A 23,415-nucleotide genomic window follows, 5' to 3' on the forward strand; every position below is an offset into this window, starting at 1 on the left:
TTATCAAAGTATAGAAGATAGAGATGGAAAGAAACTTTAAGAATATTGACTACTTCGTACAGTGTCACACATCTTCACTTAGTTGTGAAATGCATATTTTATTCTCTGTTCTGTATAAGAATAAATTAACATTGCCAAGGAGAGTGGGAAGGAAAGAACAGAGTAGGCAGGGATACTTGGCAAGCTGAGGCTGTGGAGGTGCTTTGCATCAAAGATTGAGCTTCAGACAGACTTAGGTAGATTGTAGCTCTCAAAAGAGGTAGATCTTTTTGCTTTTTAGCTTAATGCATTTTGACAAACGTTGGCATATTTGTCCATCTTTGTTACTTTAACTGCCTTATGAAGGGGGAAAGGTGGTCTTGTGACTAATATTGTCTCCTTGATTTTACTTTATTTTCAGGTTTCTGTCAGCTCGTGTGACCTGCTGGTTGTAAGTGTTGGTCAGATGTCAATGGGTAGAGCTATCAACATTGTTCAGAAATTCTGGACTGCAGGAATTCCAGCTGAAATAATGTATGACTGGTCCCAGGTAGAATTTTTATCTCCATGTGTTAACTGTATTGTTGTTCTCCAAGATTAGTGCAGACTAAAACCATACTTTTTTGGGGTATTTTTCTGTTTCTATGGAGGTGGAGAACCATAATACTGAGCATGTAGGGTGCTATTCAGATACAGTAATGTCAAGAAAATCTCACTGCCTTTGCAGCATTCTTCCAGAGTATTTAAAAGTGTGAGGACGGATCCCTCCTATTAATAAATTTAATACTTAATAGGGGGTACATCAAGAACAGAACAGTAGCATCAACTTTTAAATAGCCAGATGGCTAAAGACACTTAGGTACAGAGGGAATATTGACATTATTCTACTGTTAGAAATACAGTTTAACAAACTAAGCTACTAGATGGGTCCCCATGTAGTCCTTGAAGAGATGTGTATAGGAGGGGAAGAGAGAGTGGCAAGCTGAGCTGTGCCCTTTTATGTCCAGTTGAAAGCAAACAGAGCTGTAGCCAGCACTACACTGGAGTGTAGTGAGCAACATGACAACACTGAAGACCCTTTTAGAGGTAGTGGTACTTACTTTAGGATTATGAGTCTGCTTCACCTTCAAGTGTCCCGGCTCATGACTAACAAGAGAGACTCTGCAGTTGCCCATTGTACATCATGTGCTGCAGGGCAGGAAGTTTTGAGTTCATTCAATTCATTGTCTGACTTTCTTGTAATTTTTTGCCATAACATTTCCAACAGTTTCAATCCCTTGGAACTGAAAAAAATCCAGATTATTTACTTTTCCTATGATCACCTAGGCTGGAGTTTCTTGGTTTGGAGTTGTTTGTTTTCATTCATAAGGAATGAAGATTTGGATAGTTCTTGCCTCTGTCTAATGCTGTGCTGCAACCCAGTGCTGAGTAAGTCAGCATAGCCTTGGTTTTACAGGAACCAAGCTGGAGTCAGCTTTCATGGCAGACCTCCAGCCATGCAGGACTGAAAGCTGCAGGCAGCAGGGTGGTGACTGTCTGCCTGATGTTACACTGCACATTTCTACAGTTACTGGGACTCTGCACTTCTAGGTATAGGTAGCCCTTCTATGTGGGCTGCAGGGCCTAGGCATTCTCTCTAAGCATAGACTTTGATTTCAATTTTAGCAAGCATTGAGTGGATAAATGTATGGATGATGAAGTTTCATCTGCTCAAGTTGTTAATAAAGCTTTTGTCTCTCTGAAACTGTGTGACTGTTGTATATCAAGTTACTTTAATAAAGACAAAACACGGATTACTTAGTTGGTCGTTTTATAAGCTGTCCAATTAATGTCTCATTCCCCTTCTTTTGTTCTCACTTTAGTCCCAGGAAGAACTACAGGAATACTGCAGATGCTCTGGGATTACATATGTGGCTCTGGTGTCAGAGAAAGAAGGAAGTCACGTGAAGGTAAGCATAGGACCCCAGGGGATGCTTTATGGTGTTTCAGATTTGTACTTTGTTGTTCTACTTTTTTTTTTTTAAGGTCATTATTAATACAATATAAATTATACTTTAAATAAGTGGTGTTGAGGTAAATAGAGTTTTGGTTGCTAAGTCGTAGAAATGTTATTTGGAACAATTTCAACACTTTAAACATTTTTTATCCTTGCACAACACTGTTTTTCACAGACCTCCTTCCCTCTAGGAAAGTCCAAAAACTAGTGCAAGCATTGCTTGACAGTGCCATCGATGGCTTAGCATGGAAAAAGGTTTCTCTTGTCTCTGACTTCTTTAAATCTACAAAATGAATTAGTTGACTTAATGATCTTTGCAGTTGGCACCTTTTCATGTTACAAAATAAATACAACTAAAACTTAAATCTAAAAAATTCTGTATAGTTCCAACAGACAGTCAGAACCACACTCTTCACCTCTGTAAACTCAGATTAGGATGCAAAGACTGGACTGTGTCAGAACATGAATGTACTCTGTATTTCTTCTGTACTCTTGCAGCCTGTGGTTCTGCTACCTTTGGTTTTTTTAAGTTGAAAGTTTAAAATATTCTAGATCATTAGAGAAAAGATCATTATTTTTTGAATAAAGAATCATTCTTTGACTAAAAAAAATACTAACCATTTGACAGCATATGGTAAGGACAGCCAATGTTCCTTACTGAAACATTTTTCACTTCTTATTCACTCTGTTACTATCACAACAATAATTGCAAGAATGAGTAAACCTTGATGATGACAATGTGATATTTCAAAGTTCTCTACAAGCCTGTTGTAGAGTGTTATTTTAAATATGGCTTATTGAAGCAAAACCAATAAAGGAGATGTTAATGAGGTGAATGGTGTTGTTGCTGATTAACCTCTTGCCAATAAAGATGGTGCAGATTCCTAAGTTTTGAATGTCTGGGTTAACTCTTGCAAATTGAAAGACAAGCCTTATTTGAATATAATTGCTTAACTAAAGTATTAATAATATGGTATTTACAATTATAAACCATTCTGTTTAGAACTTAATTATCACATTAAATGCAGGGAGCCAAGCTTGCTTTGGGAATGCAGAATAAATTAGTAGTTGGCAGAAAAAAATCTAATCAAAGATTTAATTGGCAGTGATTGATTGGTAAAGATAATAGCTTCCTACCTTTGACTCTTTCACCTTTAATGGGTGAAACAGTTCGGTTTTGATTAAATTTGATACATTTATTTGTATGCCATATTAAGATTCAGCAATCTTAATACCATTGAACTGCATTGTAGGTGAAATCCTTCGAGAAAGACAGGCAGACAGAGAAAAGGATTTCAGAATCTGACTTAGTAGATCACCTGATTCAGAAACTGAAAATGAAAATTGGTGACGAAAGATGTAGTAGGTGAGTAGCATAATGTCTCAATGTGGATAGTCAAAATCAGAAGTGAATATATGTTTGCATATGCTGAGTTAAACCTCAATTTTATTTGGTAAAGAAATTATTGAATTTCTGCTGAGGGGAAAAGAAAGCAAAAGGCTTTGTTATAGAGTTGTATTGAGATTTAGAAAGAAACTGATTTCCCTAGCTGCTGCTACATTCACACAACCATAGTGCTTCAGAAAATAAAAGATCACACAGTTATCCCAAAGTTGCTAGAACAGAAGTAGTGTTTGGCTGGCTGCCTGCAAGTCCCTGTTACAGAGAAGAAGTCCATTACATTTGTGTACTGTGTAATCAAAGAATTAAAGCAGCAAATCCCTTTCATTCTGAGGCAGTATTGGTATGGTGAAATTCAGGTGTAACTCTTGCACTTCTGTATGCTCTGGTGGCACAAGTGAAGTAACACCTGGCAAAGACTTGAGGTGCACAGGAAAACTCCTTCACCCTGCTTCATTGAAATTACTATTTACTGTCACCAATGGAAGTTAGTACGGAAATGACAGGAGTACTTAGTACAGAAATGTACTGCTCAAGCACTACAGCTGTTACTTACACATAGCCCCCTGTACGTCTGTAATTATACATGCATCTAGATATATTTATATGTGTACACTGACAGCAGGAATAGACATGCATTAGTCACACAAAGTAGAATTCAGAAACTTAACAGATTTGCCATCCAGTTTTTCTGACTAGGGTTAACAATAAAGGAAATCATTAAGCTTGGAAATGCTGAAATCAAGCAGTAGTTTATACAAGCAGTTGATGTCTCCTGCTATTCATCTCTCATTCTCATTTTTCTGGCCTCAGCCAGTCTTAGTATTTAATTTTGCAGCTAACCTGATCCTCAAGTGCTTTGTGACAGATCTACTAGAAGCTGTGAAAGAAAATCATTCTTTCAAAAAGTTACCTTATTTTGAAATCCTGAAAACAGAACAGGAAAACCCTTGCATGGTACCACTAAACAGAAATGCAATAGCTGACAGTAATAGTGCCGGCAAACTTCTCTTTTAATGAATTCCTGAATGTGGAAAGTAAAAGTATCCAAACTAATTACTGAAGACTTCTTTGAATATGTGTGCTCTTAAGTATAAATACTACTTTTATACTTTAGTATTATGTCACAGAAACCTGTGAGAAGCAGGTTAAATTAATAATTCGGAGAGAATACTCTAACAATATATTTTTATATTAGGATAGAAATCACTCTTGTGTGATAGGACTTTTTTTTTTTTATCCATAGGGAGCATTGCTTCTAGACCTGACTTTTAAATGTAATTTTGTATGGTTTCTTGTCAGTTCCTGAATAGAATTGATTCATGAATAATAAATGTGTGCTGGGGAGTATCTGCAGACTTCTTTATCTGTTGGAACTAAGTTTAAGTATCTATGATAATTTGAAACTACTGTCTTATTACAGTATTTATTTATAATTGTAAATTCCTTAACTGTCTTTGTTTATTTTTAGAGAAACCACAGATAGTCTTTCAATACCAAATCAAAAAGGATCATTTACTAATATTTCAGGTATTTAATATCTAGTTACAGAACATACAAACTGTTCCTCTTTCTGCTCAAAAACTATTTTGTAGGAAAATAATACCAAAGGCAAAGTAAGAAAATTGTTTTATAGCAGAACTCTGATTAGAAGCACTACCTCTTAATCTCAGATATTGTTCCAAGTGATTTAAAACTGACTTTTTCTCCAAACTAAGTGCTCAGACCAATGGGCATACAAGCATTCATTGATGCAGTAATCCAAGAGGCCGGGAAAACCAAAATTCACCAATTTTTCCTAGCTGAGGAGAAATTTAAATGTCATCTTGATGAAAAATAACTTGATCTGTGATTGTTAGAGTATTGAGACCAAATGAAAATGCCTTTAACGTTTCTAGCTGTGGATTTGCATTACTTATTCTGATAATATAAGTTTGTATATAAAGAATAATATTAAGTGCTTACTGTGTGGCTAAAGTTTGGCTTTTTTGATACTTGTTTTATTGAGCACTGATACAGTGTGTGGTGGTGGTGATTTTTCAAGAAACACTTCACACATACACTTTTGCCTAATAGGGAGGGAGAGAAGCCATGTTTAACTTGGTGGAGGTTGTGTGTGTGTGTGACTACAAGAAGTGGAAATCTGAATTTTGAAATAAGCCATTTCAATTATTGTTACTGGGGAAGGTGGAGTTTATTGTTTGTTTTGTCAGTGATTCTGCTATGGAACTGAGCATTAAATAGTCACCTCGTTGTTGTAATGGCTTTTTTTTTATATTAGGTGCACTGCATTCCTTTGTAAAATTATGCAAGTCATTTGGTACCTTTCTTAGTTTCAGGGAGCAGTGATGTAAAATACCAAATTTTTTAATATTAAAAACCAGTCCTTCAAAGTCATAAGTGAGTGTTGAGAATTGATGTGCATGTCTCATCATCATGTCAGATTTTGGTGGTTTTCAGCAGCTTTTTAATCCCTGTACTACACTGATTTTAGCATAATAATATTTGTGAAATTTTTGTTTCTTTATATTTGTTGTATAAAGTAATACTATAAACTAAAATGATGTGTTTGCATTTTAGGTGTGTTTGAATCACATGGAACTCTTGTAGTGCCTAATGTTAGTGTTATAGCTCCTGAAAAATTATCTGCCAGTGCCAGGCGACGTCAAGAAATTCAGGTACGTACACATCAAATAAGTATTCAGAAGTGATCCTTAGAAGTTAAGGAATGGTAGAATTCATACTTCATTATCACCTAACTTAAACAATTCATCCTTTTTGTTCTTTATTCATAAATTAGACTAGGAACAATACAAATGGTTGAAGGCAAAGACCCTTTTTAACAGTTTGGATCTTAGAGATTATCTGTGACATCATGGCTCAGCTATCACTGTGCATGCATACTAGAAGTCTTGCTTTTCTAGGAACTGTGGTTCTGGATCTTCTCTTTCCTTTTTCTTCCTCCCTAAATGCTGAAGTGTGTTAAAGGCTGTCGTGGTTTAACCCAGCCAGCATCCAAGCCCCACACAGCCACTCGCTCACTCCCCCATTAGTGGCATCAGGGAGAGAATCAGAAGGGTAAAAGCCAGAAAACCCCTGGACTGAGACAAAGACAGTTTAATAGGGAAAGCAAAAGCTGTGCACACCAGCAAAGCAAAACAAGGAATGAATTCAGTGCTGCCCATGGGCAGGCAGGTGTTCAGCCATCCCCAGGAGAGCAGGGCCCCATCACCTGTAATGGTCAATGGGAAGACAAACACCATCACTCCAAATTCTCCCCCTTCTTCCTCCTTCTCCCAGCTTTATGTACTGAGCATGATGTCATATGGTTTGGAATGTCCCTGTGATCAGCTGGGGTCACCTGCCCTGGCTGTGTCACCTCCCAGCCTCCCATGCACCCCCAGCTTCCCCACCAGCATGGACGTATGAAAAGCAGAAAAGGCCTTGGCTCTGTTATCAAACAAGTTATATTGTTTTAAAAGAAGTAGTCTATGCAACAGTGTGGGAAGATGTTGGAAAATTCTAACTTCAGTACAATAGTGTTTGATCCCTACATCTGTGGCTAATCTGTACCAGCTATTGCTTCCTTACTTATCTTTATCAGTGATTAACTGCTCAGCAATAACAAAAACATCTGTTATCAATCCTGTGTTCAGCAAAAATCCAAAACATAGCCCCATAACAACCATTGTGAAATTTGCTAACTCTACCCATTGGGAAGAAAGCTAACTCTACCCCAGACAAAATTAGCACAAAGGTGCAAGTTCATCATACTTTTAATTTGTAGCATGTTTATAAAAGATACTTGATGTATTTTATTTCATTATGTTGTCTCAAACTAAAGACCTAAGAAAAAACTGGATTTAAAAAAACACACAAAAAACCCCAAACCAAAACAATAACCAAAAAACCTACAAACCTACAACCTGCCTAAAACATGATACTAGATACTATAGTAATGTAGAAAACATTCAATGATGCTGGAAACAAATGTCAGAATTTTCATGGTAAAACAGAACTGTCATCTTATCCCCTTTTCAGTCCAAACTTGGATGTGCAACAAAAAAATCTCCCCAACTAATAGTTCTCAGAACCCAAATAAAAAAAGTGGATGTTACTCTCTGAGTTAAACAAACTTACTGTTTTCAGGTTTTGAATATGTAAAAGCAACTTTTCCAAGGTACAAAAGACAACATAATGCAAGCCTGCAGCTACCTTTGTAAAGTGCTGCCTTTGCAGAACCACTAGCCTGCTCTGAAAAAACGGTTTTATAAGGCATGACCCATATTTTGGTTTGCCTTTCAAAAGCCATCTTCCTTCTGTAGCTGGAGGTGATTGACTGCATCCAGTCACAGGTTCTCACATTCATTTGAAAGTTATCTAACACCCAGAAACAGAGGGCAGTTTTCACTAGTTATACAAGCTATATCCATGTTGTTCTGTCTGCTTTAGCACCATGCCAGTATCGTCAAGTGTGTACCATTGATACAAGAGTGTCTCAGCTCCATTATCTTTCCTCCCTGCTCATCAAGGATTATTGTGAAATTTTTACTGAAAATTATATTAAATATTTGTTTAAATATGTGTAGTTCTACACCTTGTTAGAAGCAGCCTCTTTTGTTCTCATCTATGCAATATGAAATCAGTGTTCCCAACCTGTGTCACACGAACTGTGTATTTTACTTTTGCCCATCTTTTGTTCCCAGGTACAAACAAGACTTCAGACATTCATTTCTAGCCTGCAACAGAAAACAAGTGAGATTGAGATTTTAGCAGTAAGTATTTGGCAGAAGCCTGAACTAATTCTGAATTCTTAATTGGAGTGGATGATGCTGTTCCTCTCTGGAACAAACCACTGCCAATTACCACACTTTAGCGATAACCAAATGAATCAAACATCTGGTTAAGTAAGAGCCCTGGTCTGTTTCTCTGATACTTGAAAAGTATCTCAAATTGTGTGTATGGGACAGCTGCATGGAATAAAAATTAACAAGCATTTAGTTGTAAGCTGTAATTACACCAACTATTGTGGTAGATGTAATAACTTGTTCCTGCTAGATTTGCACTTCCATTTAAGCAAACATAGCTCTTGTTTGCATATAGCTTTTAGACTTCACTGATCATGTCACAGATGACTTCAAAATTGTGTATGCTTTTCAGGAAACATAACTGCCTATTTGCCTGCACCTATGTGCAGCTTTCCATAATGGAACCTATAATGAATACTTTAAAAGCTTTTAATAATTTTAAACCAAGTTTCCAGTTTTAGCAGCATGAGTGCTTCTCTGGAAATCAAAAATCTGACTCCCTTCAGTATTGCTCATCGCTAGTTGGCAAAATGGTAACAGAGAACGGTTAAGTATTGATTTCCTGGTATTTTTACAGGTTGATCTGCCAAAAGCAACTGTGATACACTTCTTATCATTAGAGGTAAGCAATTAAGTATTGTTATTAGAACTCTAACTGAACACAACAGGTGATAAATTCTGTTCCCAATGAAGTGTAAAATTCACCCATTCTAGATTTCTCTTTCAAGTTTGAATAAGGTTTAAAACTTAAAAGGATTTTTTTACCCAGGGAGCTTGACTGAGAAAATACTTTTTTGTGAAATGTCCAAGTTACACAAGACAACATTAGGAAGTCCTAATCCAAAGCTCTGTTTTTCCCCCCAAGAATAGTTATCTAAAATTAAATCTTAACTGCTCTTTTTCAGAAATCAATAAGCATTAATAGCAGTTTCAACAAAGGTGTTCCATGAAGCTCTTAACGAAGGAGAGCCCAAAATAGAGGCAATTGTTTCAAGTACAGTAGCTGAAACATCCCTTAGTGAAGCCAAGATAAAAAGACAATGTATATTACATTGACACCTTTAACAACTCAAGAGCTGGTCAATGGTGCATGAAAGATGACAACACCAAAGACAAAGCTTTCTTCTTTTCTCCAATGACAGCACTAGCTTAAGAGGGAGATGGGTGCCTCTCCACCCCCTAAAAAACCCAAACTCAAGAATGGCATTCTACTGGAAGTGCATTTTAGTACTTTTATTGGCTGCTCTGAAGCAATGCTTGGCTGATAAACACAAATCAGTGAAACATCTCAAAACATTTTCAAAATACTTAGTTCTTCCAGTCTGTTTAAATCATGGAGGTAATTTATCACCTTTTACTTAAAAAAAAATTAAATAGATATGCATGTGATCAACTTGCATCATTCACTTTTGATCACCATTACATCACAGTTATTGTATTCTCTCCAGCACTGCCAAGCTGCCACAGCCCTTTTCATTACTTGTTCTGAAATGCGTTAAGAAACTGATCACTAAATTAACATTTTTTTCTTAAAAAAAAGTTACACATGTTGTTGACACTTGTCATGTTTGAAACCTGTTTAATTAAAGAGCATTGACATTACACAGTATTCAGAAGGCTGCATCCTACTTGCAGACATATTTCCTTCACAAAAGAATATGAGACTAGCATAGTTCCTTGACAATTATTTTTTCTTAGCTTGATGGAGATAGACAAGCCTTTGATGCTACTGTGAGACAACTGATGTCACGATGGCCCAAGCAGAGATCTTCATATTTACAATCAATTTGTGATGAAATTTACAGTCTCAAAATGGAAAAGAGGTAAATTTGTTAAGCTCTTATGGGTACATAAACTAGATTTTTTTTCAATTTTTTTTCTGTATTCAAACTACAAACTGTCTTCCACTTTCCCCTCTCTCTGAGGCAAAAAGGAATACTCAGAAAATGTGTATAGTTCCTTCAAAACTACAGGACTGGTCACTAACCCTCACTTACTGATAAAATGTAAATTTTTCATTTTTCTAAGTCTTTTCAAGAAGCTCTAGAATATCTTACCACTTTTATCTTACTTGCTGCTGTGTTAATAAAATTGAATAGCAGACAACTATGTACAGTCAGGTATCCTGCTATACATAGTACATATACTTCTATGTATGTGAATAAATATACACATATGTATAATGTACACATCTACACTGCTACATAAAAACCCTCTTTTCTGATAAGAAGGACTCAGCTTGTCTTTTAAACCTCAAAAGCACATTTAATTCCTTCTGCTTTGAAATAATATTATGTCAGTCAGGCACAGGTGGGAGTGTGCCCAGTTTCATGCAAACATAAAGTATGCTCTCCCAAAAACTACAGTGAAGCCCATTTCTGTTTTGTAAGCATAAAAACATTTATGTTCAACTCATAGTCTGCCTGTTGGATTCTGACAAGGCTGATAGAGATAGTCTGGACACATCAAATATGTCCAGTTTTAAACCTCAAATTGTTAAATGTTGCATGTCCTGGTCCTCTTAAAACCTGGGTACTTAAGCCTAATTATGGGTTTCATTTCATTTTCATTTTCTTAAACTTTGTTCCACTTGAGAGTACTACTTAATCTTTAAGTAAGACTAAAACTTTGCTTCCTTTTTATCACATGAACCAAAATTGCTCCAGGTTTGCTGTTTACTAAGACAGCTACATTATCAAATGAATAATTTTTTTTCTTCATGGGGCTTCCAAGGCTGTGAGCAACAGAACCGAAATAATACTCCATGCAATGCTGGGTATGAATGTAATAGTCCCTCACTATCTTCCTATCCCATTTGGGGCCTGAGCACTACTTAGCCATAAGCCCTCAGATCACTGAAGTGAAAACTGAACAGGCAAGATCAATGGAAAGAGGATGAGAGGAAAATTACAGTCACAGCCAAACAAACTAAAACTTACTGATTTTCTGCTAAATCTTTGTTGCTATCTTATTGTGAGGATTTGTCACAGGAATTGCAGCATTCAAACCTGCAGTTGCAAAATACTAAAATTCTTTTTTCCTTCCCTCCACAGGGTTTCTGCACTTATCCTGTACAGTTACCGAGATGAATACAAGGTTTTGTTTTAGTACTTAAAGCATCTTTTACGGGATGCTTCTGCAAATGGAGAACAGCATTTTGTAAAAATTTCAAAAAGCTGTAATAATGCAAGATAGGCAACTAGGGCCTCTTTCTGTGTCCAAATTGCATTTCATGTATAATATTGTCCTGGTTCTGGCCAGGACAAGGTTAATATTTGCTGTAGCTAGGAGGAGGTATGGCCAGGACCCAGAGGCTGATCTGTACCACCCCACACCATTGCTGGGGGCCTTCCAGGTGGGCACAGCGTGGCAGAGGCAGCATTTGGGTCGTGTTGTTTCTGTGGACTCGTGCACCTTTCCTGTACCCTCTGCCACTGGTATTGTTGCTGTTACTGTTTTCTTATCTCATTGCTGTTTCCAGTAAATTCTTACCTCAACCTGTGCTCTTTACCTTCTGTCCCCCCCAATTCTCCTCTCCAGCCACTGGCAAGGGGAGGGAGTAGTGGGTGGCACATGGATTCAACTGGAGCACTAAACTAGAGAATGACATTCCTAAACCGTGACAAATACAAAACTACATGCTTTCAAAATGTGGAAGTAGTTGTTTTATAAGCAATTAAGGAGCAAGTCTGACTAGAGCCACAGATAGGTATTACCATGTAGTTCTTGCCTCTTATGCTACACAAATCAGCTGTACAGATGTAAGACTATTTTTTTAATAGTTTCAGAATGCCTTTTATGCAATAGTAGTGCAACAATAAATGTCAGTTCTAGAATTATGAAATAATTAGTTACCTTGAAAAATTGTTTTAAACATTTTTGAAGAGTTTTTATGTAATAAAAACTGCTGAGCCTTATTGAAATACTTGTTACAAGCATTTTGTGTGTCCTTTTTAGTTGTGTTTTTTAACCTATTTTAATTTATGTACAAAATAATGTAGATTTCAGGCTGAGTTGTTACAAGCCTGGCTGCCTGTGCTTGTCCTGCATTTAAATCAAGCAGCAGCTTCTGTGAGATGAAGACCTGATAAAATAAAACACTTGTTCTAGACCTGCAGAACCTAAACGAAAGACTTTAAAGACAAACAGTAACCTGCATGTGCTTGAGGCACAACCAGAGTTTTGAACTAACTTTCTTTACCTGAATTGTCAGATTAAGTTTGAAGTTAAAGTCATAGTAACAAAGGAAGTTTTATAATTACCTTCTTGAAGCTAAACTGTAACATAACTCCATCAGGAAGAATGAAGCTGAGAAACTATGATTTACAGGAGTCATAGTTAACTATATATTATATTTCACATCAAACACTGGAGGAATATGCAGAAATGTTAAGGACTTCTGGAAGTACACTGGTGTTTACCTTCCCTCCCCACTTGGTACCTTTTGTTTAAACAACTTACACCTCTTTCTCTAACACAAATGATGATTACTATTTGCAGACTCATTACATTAATATATACCTACTAACTTTTCCCACCCTTTCTTGTAGCAAAGAAGGTGACAAAGTTAAAACATATAGAGGTAACTTGCAGGAAACCACAAAACTTCTGAGAACTGTGAAGGTTCTAACAGCAATGCCCAAAGCAGCACACAATCCTAAAGGCATAGGTAACTGTGCCATTCCTAGCAATTCACCATGACAAGTCACATCAGCCATTACACCCAATCCATTTCTCATTATGTTTAATAGGAGCAATTACATATTTACTTTTTACATCTGCTCGTATGAAGGAAGGAAAATTCAGATCCCTGAAGTTTAGGTCACATGACCATTTTTAATCTATGTCTGAAGGGAACATGATGCAGAGTTCTACCCTCCCCCCACCCTGAGCCCAGGTCAGAACAGCTGGATCAGCATGGAGTGAAGGCTCTGCAAGAGCTTGAGCACTGTGCTGGCTGCCTTGGGGATATCTGCACTGCATCATGTAGACATGGCCCTCCGATTAAGACAGAAACAGGAAAGCAGCTGTTCCTGATAATATGTTGGCACCTGCTTTCCCTAGAATTACTGAGGCTCATCTATAGAACTGGGCATCTGTCACTGAGGCTCCTGCTCCAGTCTTGTTTTGCTCCTGGTACGATGCATTTCTCTTCACCCTGTGCTACCCCCCTGACAGGTTTTACATTGCAGAGAACACAGCAGCAGTGTAAGTACAAACCAGCTGAGTGTAAAGCAATTTCAGTATAATGCTGTACATACTCCTGCCATACAACAACCCAAAGAAAGCACCTCTGCTCTCAGTTTAAACAAAAGTACTGATGAAATCCCAGTATCCTGCTGGAAGGAAAGCCAAAGACAAATGGTAACTCAAAAAGAAATGGACTTTGCTTTGAGCAAGGGTCAAGTCTATTATAGTGATGGTAGCACACTGTCCCGTCACTGTGTTGCTTTACTCTTCTTGGCCTTGCTTTTCTTGTCTTTCTTCTTCAAGCCATCCATGTTAGCTCTTAGCAAATTTGAATATGCCTGAAAGAACAATTAGAACCATTTAAAAGAACCCCAAATACTTAAATGACAATATGCAAGAGGTAACATTTTATGTACTACAAATGGCCAATTATCTGCCTTTTCCCAGAAAATCATGCTCTTACACCCTGCACCAGGAAAATACTGTTTCTAAACCAATGTACAAGGTTAGATAAAATAAACCAGGATTTTTTTTAAACAGATTAAGATAAACGGGTAGTCTCAGTTTCTGTGGCAGTTCAGCAAGTAATCAACCTGTTCACAGCTGTCCAGTGCTTCCAACAGACCACTTCTACTACTTATAGAAAAGGAGGATAAAAGGCATACAGAACTTACCATCTGGAATTTATTTACTTCCTTTGAGCTCACCTACAAAAGTAATACTGGAGGTTAACCATGAAAACTCTGGCTTCTATTACAGACCAAGTATCAGTACATGTTTACCCACCAGTTACCAGTTATCTGGTCTTTTTAACATCAGTTGGATCAACTTGTAACATTCAGTGGTCAATGTGCTGTACTGGTATGTCACAGGACTTCACTGACTTAGAAAATTGAAAACACTCCTTGATTAAGAAAACCCTCTACATGCCATTCATCCCTAAGTTACACGTGTTCACATGGGAAGAATGTGAAAAAGCATTCAAAGAAAGCTGTGATTCACTTGTGGGGCCATAAAAATGCTGCAGCTCAGATTCTCACCTATTTCTCTTAAGTAACATTTTTTCTTGTGTCATATCACAGAGCAGAGCTAAAGTCAGCTAAAGCCGTTCCCAATCCCCCATTCAAAGTAAACACACATCAGGTTTTCAACTTTCAGTTAACATTTTCTCAAGTTTCACTGAAAATATGGAGCATCAAATCAGAAACACACAGAGCCACTAACCTTTCTAACTTAAAAGTTGTCACTTACCACTGTGCTAATTTTCTTCTTTCCATCAGTTGCTCTCAGGAGACACTTATTGTCTGCTGGTTCAAAACTTTCTACGTGGCCTTTGCGTGGAACTGGTTTTGTTCGACCATCGTCTGTATTGAAAAAGAATTTTTATTCTTATTTCATTAAAATCAACAGATGCCTTCTGATATGAGATGTTAAAAACTGCTCATGAGCAGATCTGTAAAACACCTTGGAATTTCAGGCCAACTGAACTAACACTGCTGCCAAATTGCTCTTACTCTAGAACCCCAGAAAGATCTGTTCTGTAAACTGTATCTGCCAGAAAAAATGAAGTAAATCCTCCCCTCTAAGTGCTGTATGCCCCGGCTGCTCAAGTAGCAGCATGCTTTAAATGCAGTCACCCCGGCGCCTCCTGACTCCATACATGGCCTCTCCAGTAGTGCCAGCTAGCCAGGAACCAGAGGAACGTGAACACACAAAAACATCAGAGCTCTCCTTTTACAGAAAACAAACAATTTTCATTTATTGTTTAACAATCAGTCCTAGTATTTCCTGTAGTTTAAAATACAGTCATACTCAAAGGTTATTAGTACTGATACTACTAGTACTATTAGTCCTACAGCTAAGAGTTGTAGAACTAATAATAATAGTGGTACCATCACTGCTCCAGCTGACGGCTTTGTCCCTATGACTGCTCTTGTCTTCAGATACCCTGTATTACAACTGTATCGCTTAAAATACATGGCGACAACAGTCAGATTTACAGGAACACTTCTTTAACCCAGTAACAGACTCAAAACTTACATTTCTTCAGCGTTATGAAAACGCTCCCGGAAGTCCTGCACTTTTGGAAGAGCCTGGTAAGCTCCGTCAGGAACTGCAAGAGAAAGAGACGCGGCCGTGGCTGGGAGCCACCACACGAGCTCCGAGCCCTTCTCCCCGCGCAGCGCCGGCCCGGCCCGGGCTCTCTCCCACCCGCGGGAGGCAGCACCGAGGAAAGGCGAACTCTCGGCTTTCCCCACGCTGAGGCTGCAGGACACGAAGTCCCAGCCGGGGGCGGTCGGTTCCGAACACGAGCTCTGAGCCCCCCGCACCTCCCGCAGCTCCGGCGCTTCTGCCCCGCCGAGAGAGAGTCCCCGGGAACCGCGACGCCCGCTCCGCTCCCCTCCCCCGCAGTGGCTCCCACGCCGCCGGGGCCGGCGCGGGCCCGGTGTCGCCGCGGGGTTTTGCGGGGCCCCCCTGTCTCCCTGCTTCCCTCCCTCGCTCGCTCTCTCCCTCCGCGGCGACACACGGGGCTCGCCCCCATTGCCGGCGGGCCGCGGCCCCACACCTGCTCGCTCTCCAGCAGCACCATCCTGCTCCGCTCCGGAAGGGCCGCGTGCGCACGCGCAGCGCGGGGGCTGCGCCACGTCAGCGGCGCGCGGTGGGCGGGACCGGGCGGCCCCGCCCGCTCCAGGGCCGGGCCGGGCCGGGCCGAGCGCGGCTCCTGCGGCCCCGCCCGCTCCAGGGCCGGGCCGGGCCGGGCCGAGCGCGGCTCCTGCGGCCCCGCCCGCTCCAGGGCCGGGCCGGGCCGGGCCGAGCGCGGCTCCTGCGGCCCCGCCCGCTCCAGGGCCGGGCCGGGCCGGGCTGGGCCGAGCGCGGCTCTGCGGCCCCGCCCGCTGCCGGGGCTGTAGAGCACGGTCCCTAGTCCACGTGCCGCCGTGCCCGGGCACCGGGAGTCGCTCGCAGGCTTCACCTGGAACCGGCCCGTCGACCCCAGTGAGGCGGGACTGGTGGAAAGGGCCCCGCTGAGCGCGGCTGGCGGTGAAGGGCGGGATTTGAGACTAAACGAACCAGACCCTTGGATTTGTGCAAAAACAGCAGAGAGGAAATCTGCGCCTGGGAGGGCCGAGAGAGCACTTCATACCCTGACACTTGAAGCCCCTGAGGGCTGGATTCTGTGATGGGAGTTTTCTGTCAGGCCCGTGGCAGTCGGTGCAGGAGCACACAGAAGTTGCAGCACGTGATCTAGTGCCTTTTCTTGTTTATCACTAGGAAAATAGATCTGGTTTTCCTCCATGGACCTAACAAAAGTGGAAGATAATGCCTTACAGATTAAAAGTAAAAACTGCTCTCAGGCTGATAGGTGCTTGTGTCCCTGAGGAATTCATACTGTTCATTTATGGGCTCTGGTTTAGAAAATTCTAGACAGAACTACAGTTCTAGACAGAACTGCAATACCTTCTTGCATTATTATTCTCATGGTGTGGGTGTTGTTTCGTATATGAAACAACACGTGATAATGACAAAGCCTAGTCACTCCAAAAGTCCTTTTAAAGTCCACAATTACTCGCGGTCCCTCTGCAGGTTCAGCGGGAGGCAGTAGAGGGTGCTGTGATTGCACACACAGAAATGAAGCTGCCTAAAGAACAAGGAAACAAATGCCCAAGAAGCAGGCCGTTGCAACACGGCCATGGTTTATGAAAATCTACCAGGTTATTAACGTAACTCCACTATGTTAGAGGCAAGGGAAGTGTAGAGATCCAGCACTGCTTTTCCCACATCGTGGATAGAATCATCCTCTTGATGCTTTTGCACTTGTATTATTTGCAGTTGAGGAGGAAAGACTTCAGTAAAATAAATTCCATTTTTTTTCTCAGGGCATTAAAAATCTCATAAAAAAAGGAGGAATATGTGTTGTTGAAGCCTCTTGAAAACAGGCTTTCTAAGGGGATTCCATCAGTGCTGTAGTTGGAAGTACTGATAGGCCAAAGCCCTGTAGAAGTGTAGTAAGTGATGGTCCCTGCCCCTACCAGCTTGCAGTCAGTGGGCACAACAAGCGATCATGGGTGGATGCATGGAGTCAGTGCTGACACGTACTTCCTCTAACCCTGCCTGCTTGCTGGAGAAGTCATAACACACTCCTGGACTACAAGAGGTTGTTTTGTCAGAAACCAGAGTAGGGTTATGTTTTCAAGAGAGCCCTGAACATGGTCAATGTAAGAGCGTTGCAGGTTTTTTATAGTGAAAGAAGAGCAGAAATGGAAAAACTAAAACAATTGCAACATACTCCCTCTTGGAAACTACCATGGTCACAAGCACTGGAAGGCAGAAGTACATTTCCACTCATGCTTGCCAAAAGAGAAGATGGGTGGTCTCATAGCTGAAACACAGGGTCTACCACTGTCACCTCAATTCTGACTGTTGACTTCACTAGAGAAGTCTTGTGTTGCCATGAACTACTCCCTTAACTTCTCTATGCCACAGCTCTTCATTATAAAGATGAAGAAACATTATATGTAGTTATTCTCTTAAACTTTTGACACAACAAAGACCATCAATGTCTGTGGGAAGGACACCACAGAGATTTTTTCCCTGAACCTCCTCCTTCTGTAAGGCGCTGCCTCTGTTGCTGAGGTGTACCTTCAGGACTCTGCAGCTGTAGTGGAGCGCATCTTGATGTAGCTGAGGTGTCAGTAGCAGTGTAGGTGCCACATCAGAGATTGTACAAAGATAAAGGGCATCCACCTCTCCAGGTAGATTCCTTGCAGGAATCTGTGACACTAAAGTTCTGGTTCTGCTGTATGCTGGAAGAAAGGACAAAGAGGAAACTGCTGGGAAGAACTCCAGAGAGTTGCATGAAGTTTATGTTTTTCAAATCTGTTGTTTTATCAGCAATTTTTTGGAAAATATATTTGTCTCACTGCTAATAAAAGAAGTGGCTCCACTGAACTGCTGAATTTCTTTCCACAAGAAAGAAAGAGGATTTTTTTTTTTTTGCATGTGTGCATGTGTGTTAGCTTATCTTCCCGATCTTGAAGTTGTTTTTCAAGCCAGAATGTCACAACTTAATTGGGGGAGAAGCCTTAATCACAACTTGCAAACAAGGTGAAAATGGAACATTTTTTATGATTGCTTTCCAAAAAATAGATGGAACAGGGGAATGCTGACATTGCTTTACTTTTGCCAAAGGCTGCCAACACTCTGAGGGAATAAGCTATTCAGCTGGCGAAAAAGTGCTGAACAAACACTGAAGGAGCTAAAGGGATACTCCCAATCATGATATACTCACTTTTCACTCTATCTCCTGCCCCAGTCTGATGTCTTTCCCCTCACCCCATGCCCTCACGAAAAAAAAAAAAAAAAAAAAAAAAAGAAAAGAAAAAAGAAAAAAAAAAAGAAAAAATAAGAAAAGGCAGGTTGGATTAAAACAGTAGCAAGAGGAATTGGTGGATCCTGAGAGTTGGCAGGGGTATTAGTATTTTGTAACCTGATCTGTCATGTGACCAGGGCCAGGCAATAAAAATAAGTCTCCTACCAGCCCTCCTGTTTGCTCAACTTTATTATATGGTGTCAGTGGAGAACTACTTTTACTTCTTTTTTTTTTTTTTTTTTTTTTTTTTTTTTTTTTTTTTTTTTTTTGGCAAAAATTTAGCAAATGAAGCCACCTGAATCATTAAATCCTGAAGGAAATCTGGCAAAGAACTGAAGGAGGTTGTTGCTGCACTTCCAAGTTTTCCTGGAAGCAAGCATGTACTGAAGAGAAAAGGAGAAGGTGAAATCTCTCCTAAATGCAGTGGGAGGGGCAGGAAGCAGAAAAACAAAACTATTAGAAGTAAATTAAATTCTCTATCAACCTTAGTAGAGGTTGGCAAAGATCTATTCAAATTAGCCAGCAAAGATTACTACTAGTTATGGACTAGCACACACACATATTCAGCTGCTGCACACAACAGTGAGCAGAAATATAATAGCATACTGTAAATTACAGTTTGCTCACCACAGTGCTCAGGATGAGTTAATAACAGATAATGGCCCACAATTCAGAAGTGGATCATTCTGGTAATTCTCTTTGATCTGTAAGTTCAGGAATACCACGTCAAAGTATAGCTATGCTCAAGAAAAAGAGTCAGTGTTAGAGCAAAAGCCCAGTAACAGCCTCCCCCCCTTTACAAGTCCATCATTAGCACTGTAAAAACAGATATGTACACCTCACTGCCTTACTGGCCTCACCAGATCTGAGATTAATAGGCAAAGGAAAAGCCTTCTAGAGCCAACATTTAACAGAGGCTGGTTGGGCAGAAAGACTATTAAACCTGGAATAGCTACCAAAACATCCCTAAGTCCTGTGCCAGGGGAGTAGAGAAGAAAATTTTAGCAAGAGGAAAGAGCACTTATTCTTTTTTTCTGGTATTAGGTGGATTTCCAACAAAGCAATCAGTTGGTTACATTTGTACAGGTGAACGTCAGTCCTGATATTGGGTCTTAACCTTCTTTATAAGTTGCCCTTGTGAAAAGAAGTAAAGGACATGCAAGGGGACAGTGATCAGAGACCTGTTGATCAAGGCAGATACAGAGGCACAAAGCAATGTTATTCGCCTCATCAGCTGGTAACCCGGAGAAAGAAAAAGATTCTGAATACCTTATAGATTCAAACAGACAACTAAACGAAGCATTTTAGAAAGATCTTTCTGAGACCACATTATGCCACCAGAAATCTGCTGAGTGACAAACTTCTCCTGGTGAGAAAGCCAATTTCCAAAGATAAGATCTCCTCAAGAAACATCGGTTAGGAACTGATTGGTTCCTTAGGAACCGATGTCTTAGGAACCGATTAATTTGCCCTAAGCTCTTCCCTAAGCACTTCTGTTCATTTTAGTGAATCCCTCCTATTCTATTTATTATCATGCCATATTTACACATAATGAGTTTCAAGATAGGTTAAGTGTAACCTTGAGTTCAACAGACACTGACTTTCATTGTGTAATAGCAATGTTAACAGTGATTTATATTTTGTGAGGGAGACCAGAAAATAGATATGGATACATTTCTTAAAACTCTAATGCACCACATTACTACTGTAGTGCATATCAAAGCGTATCTGAGTGAGGCACAAAAAGATTTTTTTGTTGGAAGAGATCTACATGGTTTTGAAGTACCATCCAGATTTTAGAAAGCTTCCCTGTCAAGGAAGATAAGGGATGTATATTTACCATATTATTAAGTGTCTCACACATGCTTGAAGTGGTTTTGTGACAAGCCCCCATCTCACGAAAAATGGAGGGGAAAGGGCTGGAAGAAAAGCACAGATGCAGAGCTGTTAATCTGTGCAAGTGATGGTGTCATCTCTGGTCTCTAAGAAGACCCTGCAATGGCATGTGTGTACTGAGACCATTAATAATGCTGTAACGCTCTACATACTTCTGGGAGCAAGGAAATTAAAGAGCCAATTCCTTTATCTCCCAAAGTGTGAGGAAGGGCTGAGGGACAAGAAGAAACATGTCGTCATATGTGTTTAGTTTGAAGGATATAGCAAGAAAAAGCCAATCTCACATACCTCCAAATTCAGTGCAAAACACTGGAGGAAAATGGTCAGATAAAAAAATGAGAGAGGTGTAATTTGAACATCCACCGTGTGTTTTGATTGGTCCCAGTAACTTTCAGCTGTGAGTAGAGCAGAGCAGAGTGTAAGAACAGCATGTTCTGAAGGAGTGCACCTGCGAGATGACTCATCTGAGCTGTCCTGCTTGTCCCCTCCTCCTCCCGGTCCTCGGCCTGTGGCTGCTGCCACCACTGCTGGGAAGTGACACTGCACTGCACACACAGACGTCAGCCAGAGACTGTGTGGCCATGAGTGCGGCACCGTGGGTTGGTGACATAAGCACTCAGCATGGTTTCAGTGGGTCTTTGTAAGTCATCTGTGAATTCCAGAAGTGCAGGATTAAGCCTGTACCATATGATGCACCTTCTGGGTGCTCTAGAAATGGTGTTTCAAACCTCAACCAAACCTCACATCGCCTCTCTCCAGCGAGAAGAGTATATCTAGTCATCACTTCATTTAATATGGCAGCTTTTTAAGTAGACACAAAATAGCTGGTTAAGATCTGTGCAAAGCATCCGGGAGGTAATTAAATTGGAGCTTAAGAGTAATGAGGTGACAGAGATTAGGTTAAGCATCATTTCTTTCACATTGATGTGTCCTACTTTCAGAAAGACAAATGCACTTGTGAAAAATTTCCACCAGACATTCCCTGTGAGGTTACAGGAATTTTTTTAAACTATATAAGTTCTTAAAAGACCACATGAAGAATATCACAACATAGAAAAAAAAACAAAACCAAAAACTAAACCAAAACAAATCAAAGGGAATTTTAGGTCTGCAGAATGTCACCAGGGAGGATAACTTTGTCCTTGATATCAGAGATCACTTGGGGATGTGTAATTAGAAAGGGAGCCACAATGTCATTGCTATCCTCCAATTGCAGTCTCATCAGAAGGACAGAAACCCCAGCAGCATGTATTCTCTTGATACTGTGGGGTGTTGCTGTCTCAGGAAGAAAAGGGTCACCTACCACCTCATCAGCACTATTTCCTGCCTCTGTTGAGGATGCCCAGCAAAGCAAGACCTGGCTGGACTTCTGAGGTTTAAGGATCACAATAAAAGCTGTAGTGCCTGTAAAACAATAGTTTCTTCATAGCTCAAGTCATGATGTCTGACACAAGATCTGCACATCACAAAAAAAAGATGTGCAGATAGCTACCAGATGAGTGAGGTGACAGAGACTGGCTTAGACATTAGGCTCTCACTTCCATAAGCCCTAACTTTGGAAAAACAGAGAGGGTTTTTTTTTAACTGTTTTAACCAGATATTTCCAGTATAATAACCAGTATTATTCCCTTCTTGTAAGAGTTGCCAAGCATACCTATTATTCAAGATTTAGTGGTATATTTTGCTCTTCCTTAAACACTCTTCCAAATGTCCTGACACTTTCTAGGAACAGGGTGGTGTGGGGAGGCCACTCTGCACAGCCAGCAGCTGCCCTGGGTTGGCTGGGTCAGCGGCTGGAGGAAGCAGTTTCCTGTTTTGCTGGTGCTCAATGCCACTTAACAATAGGGGGAAAGAAAAAACTGCAGGATCTAGGCATTGCAAAGCTGTTTTCTACATGAGCTGTCTGCCTGCCTTCCCCCTCTGCTCCGGACACCCCCACCTCACACACCCGTCCCCCGGTGGATGGCAGAGGAGGAGAGGAGGCAGAGACGCTCTAGGCTGAGGTGACAAGGGCTTGAAGGTATCTCTGCCATGTAAACAGCCTGAACCCCATGTAAGTGAGTCTGAAACAGCAGGCTGGATATTACTAGTTTGTGTCTTTTCTTCTGCCTCCTGTGAGAGAGAAAATGAAAATCATGTGCCGTGCTTCTGGAGCTTCAGTGTCAGCAAGCATCACTCATGCCTTCTTACAACACCTAAAACATCTCGTCCATCATAGTAGATGGTTTTCAACACCATCCTGAGATAACCATTTCCAGCAGTGGTCAGTTCAATAGGGCAGGAATAGCACTGGCCATGATTTCTCATTCTGCCTCTCTGAAACATGTCCTTCTTCTCTAGTGGTTTGCTCAGTGCCAAATCCTTAATCCACTCTTATCAGCTCATGGAGTGTTTTTACTCTCCTACTTGCCTCCTACTGCCTACAGACTCAGGCAACATCCCTTGCTACCCTGACATAGTTTGGTTCTGGTGATGTCTCTCCATATCCAAATGTGACCTCACTGGCTTTGTTTATCAAAAGCTTCTGAGATTAAGGGTTTCAGGAGGTACCTCGGTAAAGCAGAAGAATCTAACCATTGTAACTGTGAGTGGAGCCACTCAGAAACAGGAAGCACAGGTGCCCAAACCATAATCTGGGTTTGTTGCTCTCCCTGTCCCTTTATTTCTGCCTCCCCCTCTGTTTCTGAATACATGTTGTCTTCAAAGGCACACAGGGCAGCAGACAGGAGCCCCAGGCAGACTGGAAGTCACAGGCTCTTTGTTAGTGCTCAGGCTA

The 23,415-nt window shown here is 40.5% G+C and overlaps 2 protein-coding genes across 2 annotated transcripts in view; one reads left to right on the forward strand and one right to left on the reverse strand.

Annotated features, from left to right (window-relative positions):
• Positions 1-12,110, forward strand: part of EIF2AK4 (eukaryotic translation initiation factor 2 alpha kinase 4) — a 37,666-nt gene extending 25,556 nt beyond the window's left edge. The window contains exons 31-39 of the mRNA XM_053944694.1: positions 401-529; positions 1,842-1,928; positions 3,229-3,341; positions 4,849-4,907; positions 5,958-6,055; positions 8,084-8,152; positions 8,763-8,807; positions 9,884-10,008; positions 11,239-12,110. Coding sequence (XP_053800669.1) covers positions 401-529; positions 1,842-1,928; positions 3,229-3,341; positions 4,849-4,907; positions 5,958-6,055; positions 8,084-8,152; positions 8,763-8,807; positions 9,884-10,008; positions 11,239-11,293 — 780 coding nt within the window. The 3' untranslated portion in view covers positions 11,294-12,110. The remainder of the gene's footprint in view (positions 1-400; positions 530-1,841; positions 1,929-3,228; positions 3,342-4,848; positions 4,908-5,957; positions 6,056-8,083; positions 8,153-8,762; positions 8,808-9,883; positions 10,009-11,238) is intronic.
• An 802-nt stretch (positions 12,111-12,912) lies between these two features.
• Positions 12,913-16,029, reverse strand: SRP14 (signal recognition particle 14). The gene is made up of 5 exons (XM_053944695.1): positions 15,942-16,029; positions 15,416-15,488; positions 14,627-14,739; positions 14,050-14,082; positions 12,913-13,713 (listed from the first exon to the last, which is right to left on the reverse strand). The coding sequence occupies exons 1-5, from the start codon at positions 15,963-15,965 to the stop codon at positions 13,624-13,626; spliced, it is 333 nt and encodes a 110-aa protein (XP_053800670.1). The 5' UTR covers positions 15,966-16,029; the 3' UTR covers positions 12,913-13,623.
• Between the last annotated feature and the right edge of the window lie 7,386 nt (positions 16,030-23,415).

This window comes from Vidua chalybeata, chromosome 6 (genome assembly GCF_026979565.1).
Source record: "Vidua chalybeata isolate OUT-0048 chromosome 6, bVidCha1 merged haplotype, whole genome shotgun sequence".
NCBI classification, from domain to species: Eukaryota; Metazoa; Chordata; class Aves; order Passeriformes; family Viduidae; genus Vidua; species Vidua chalybeata.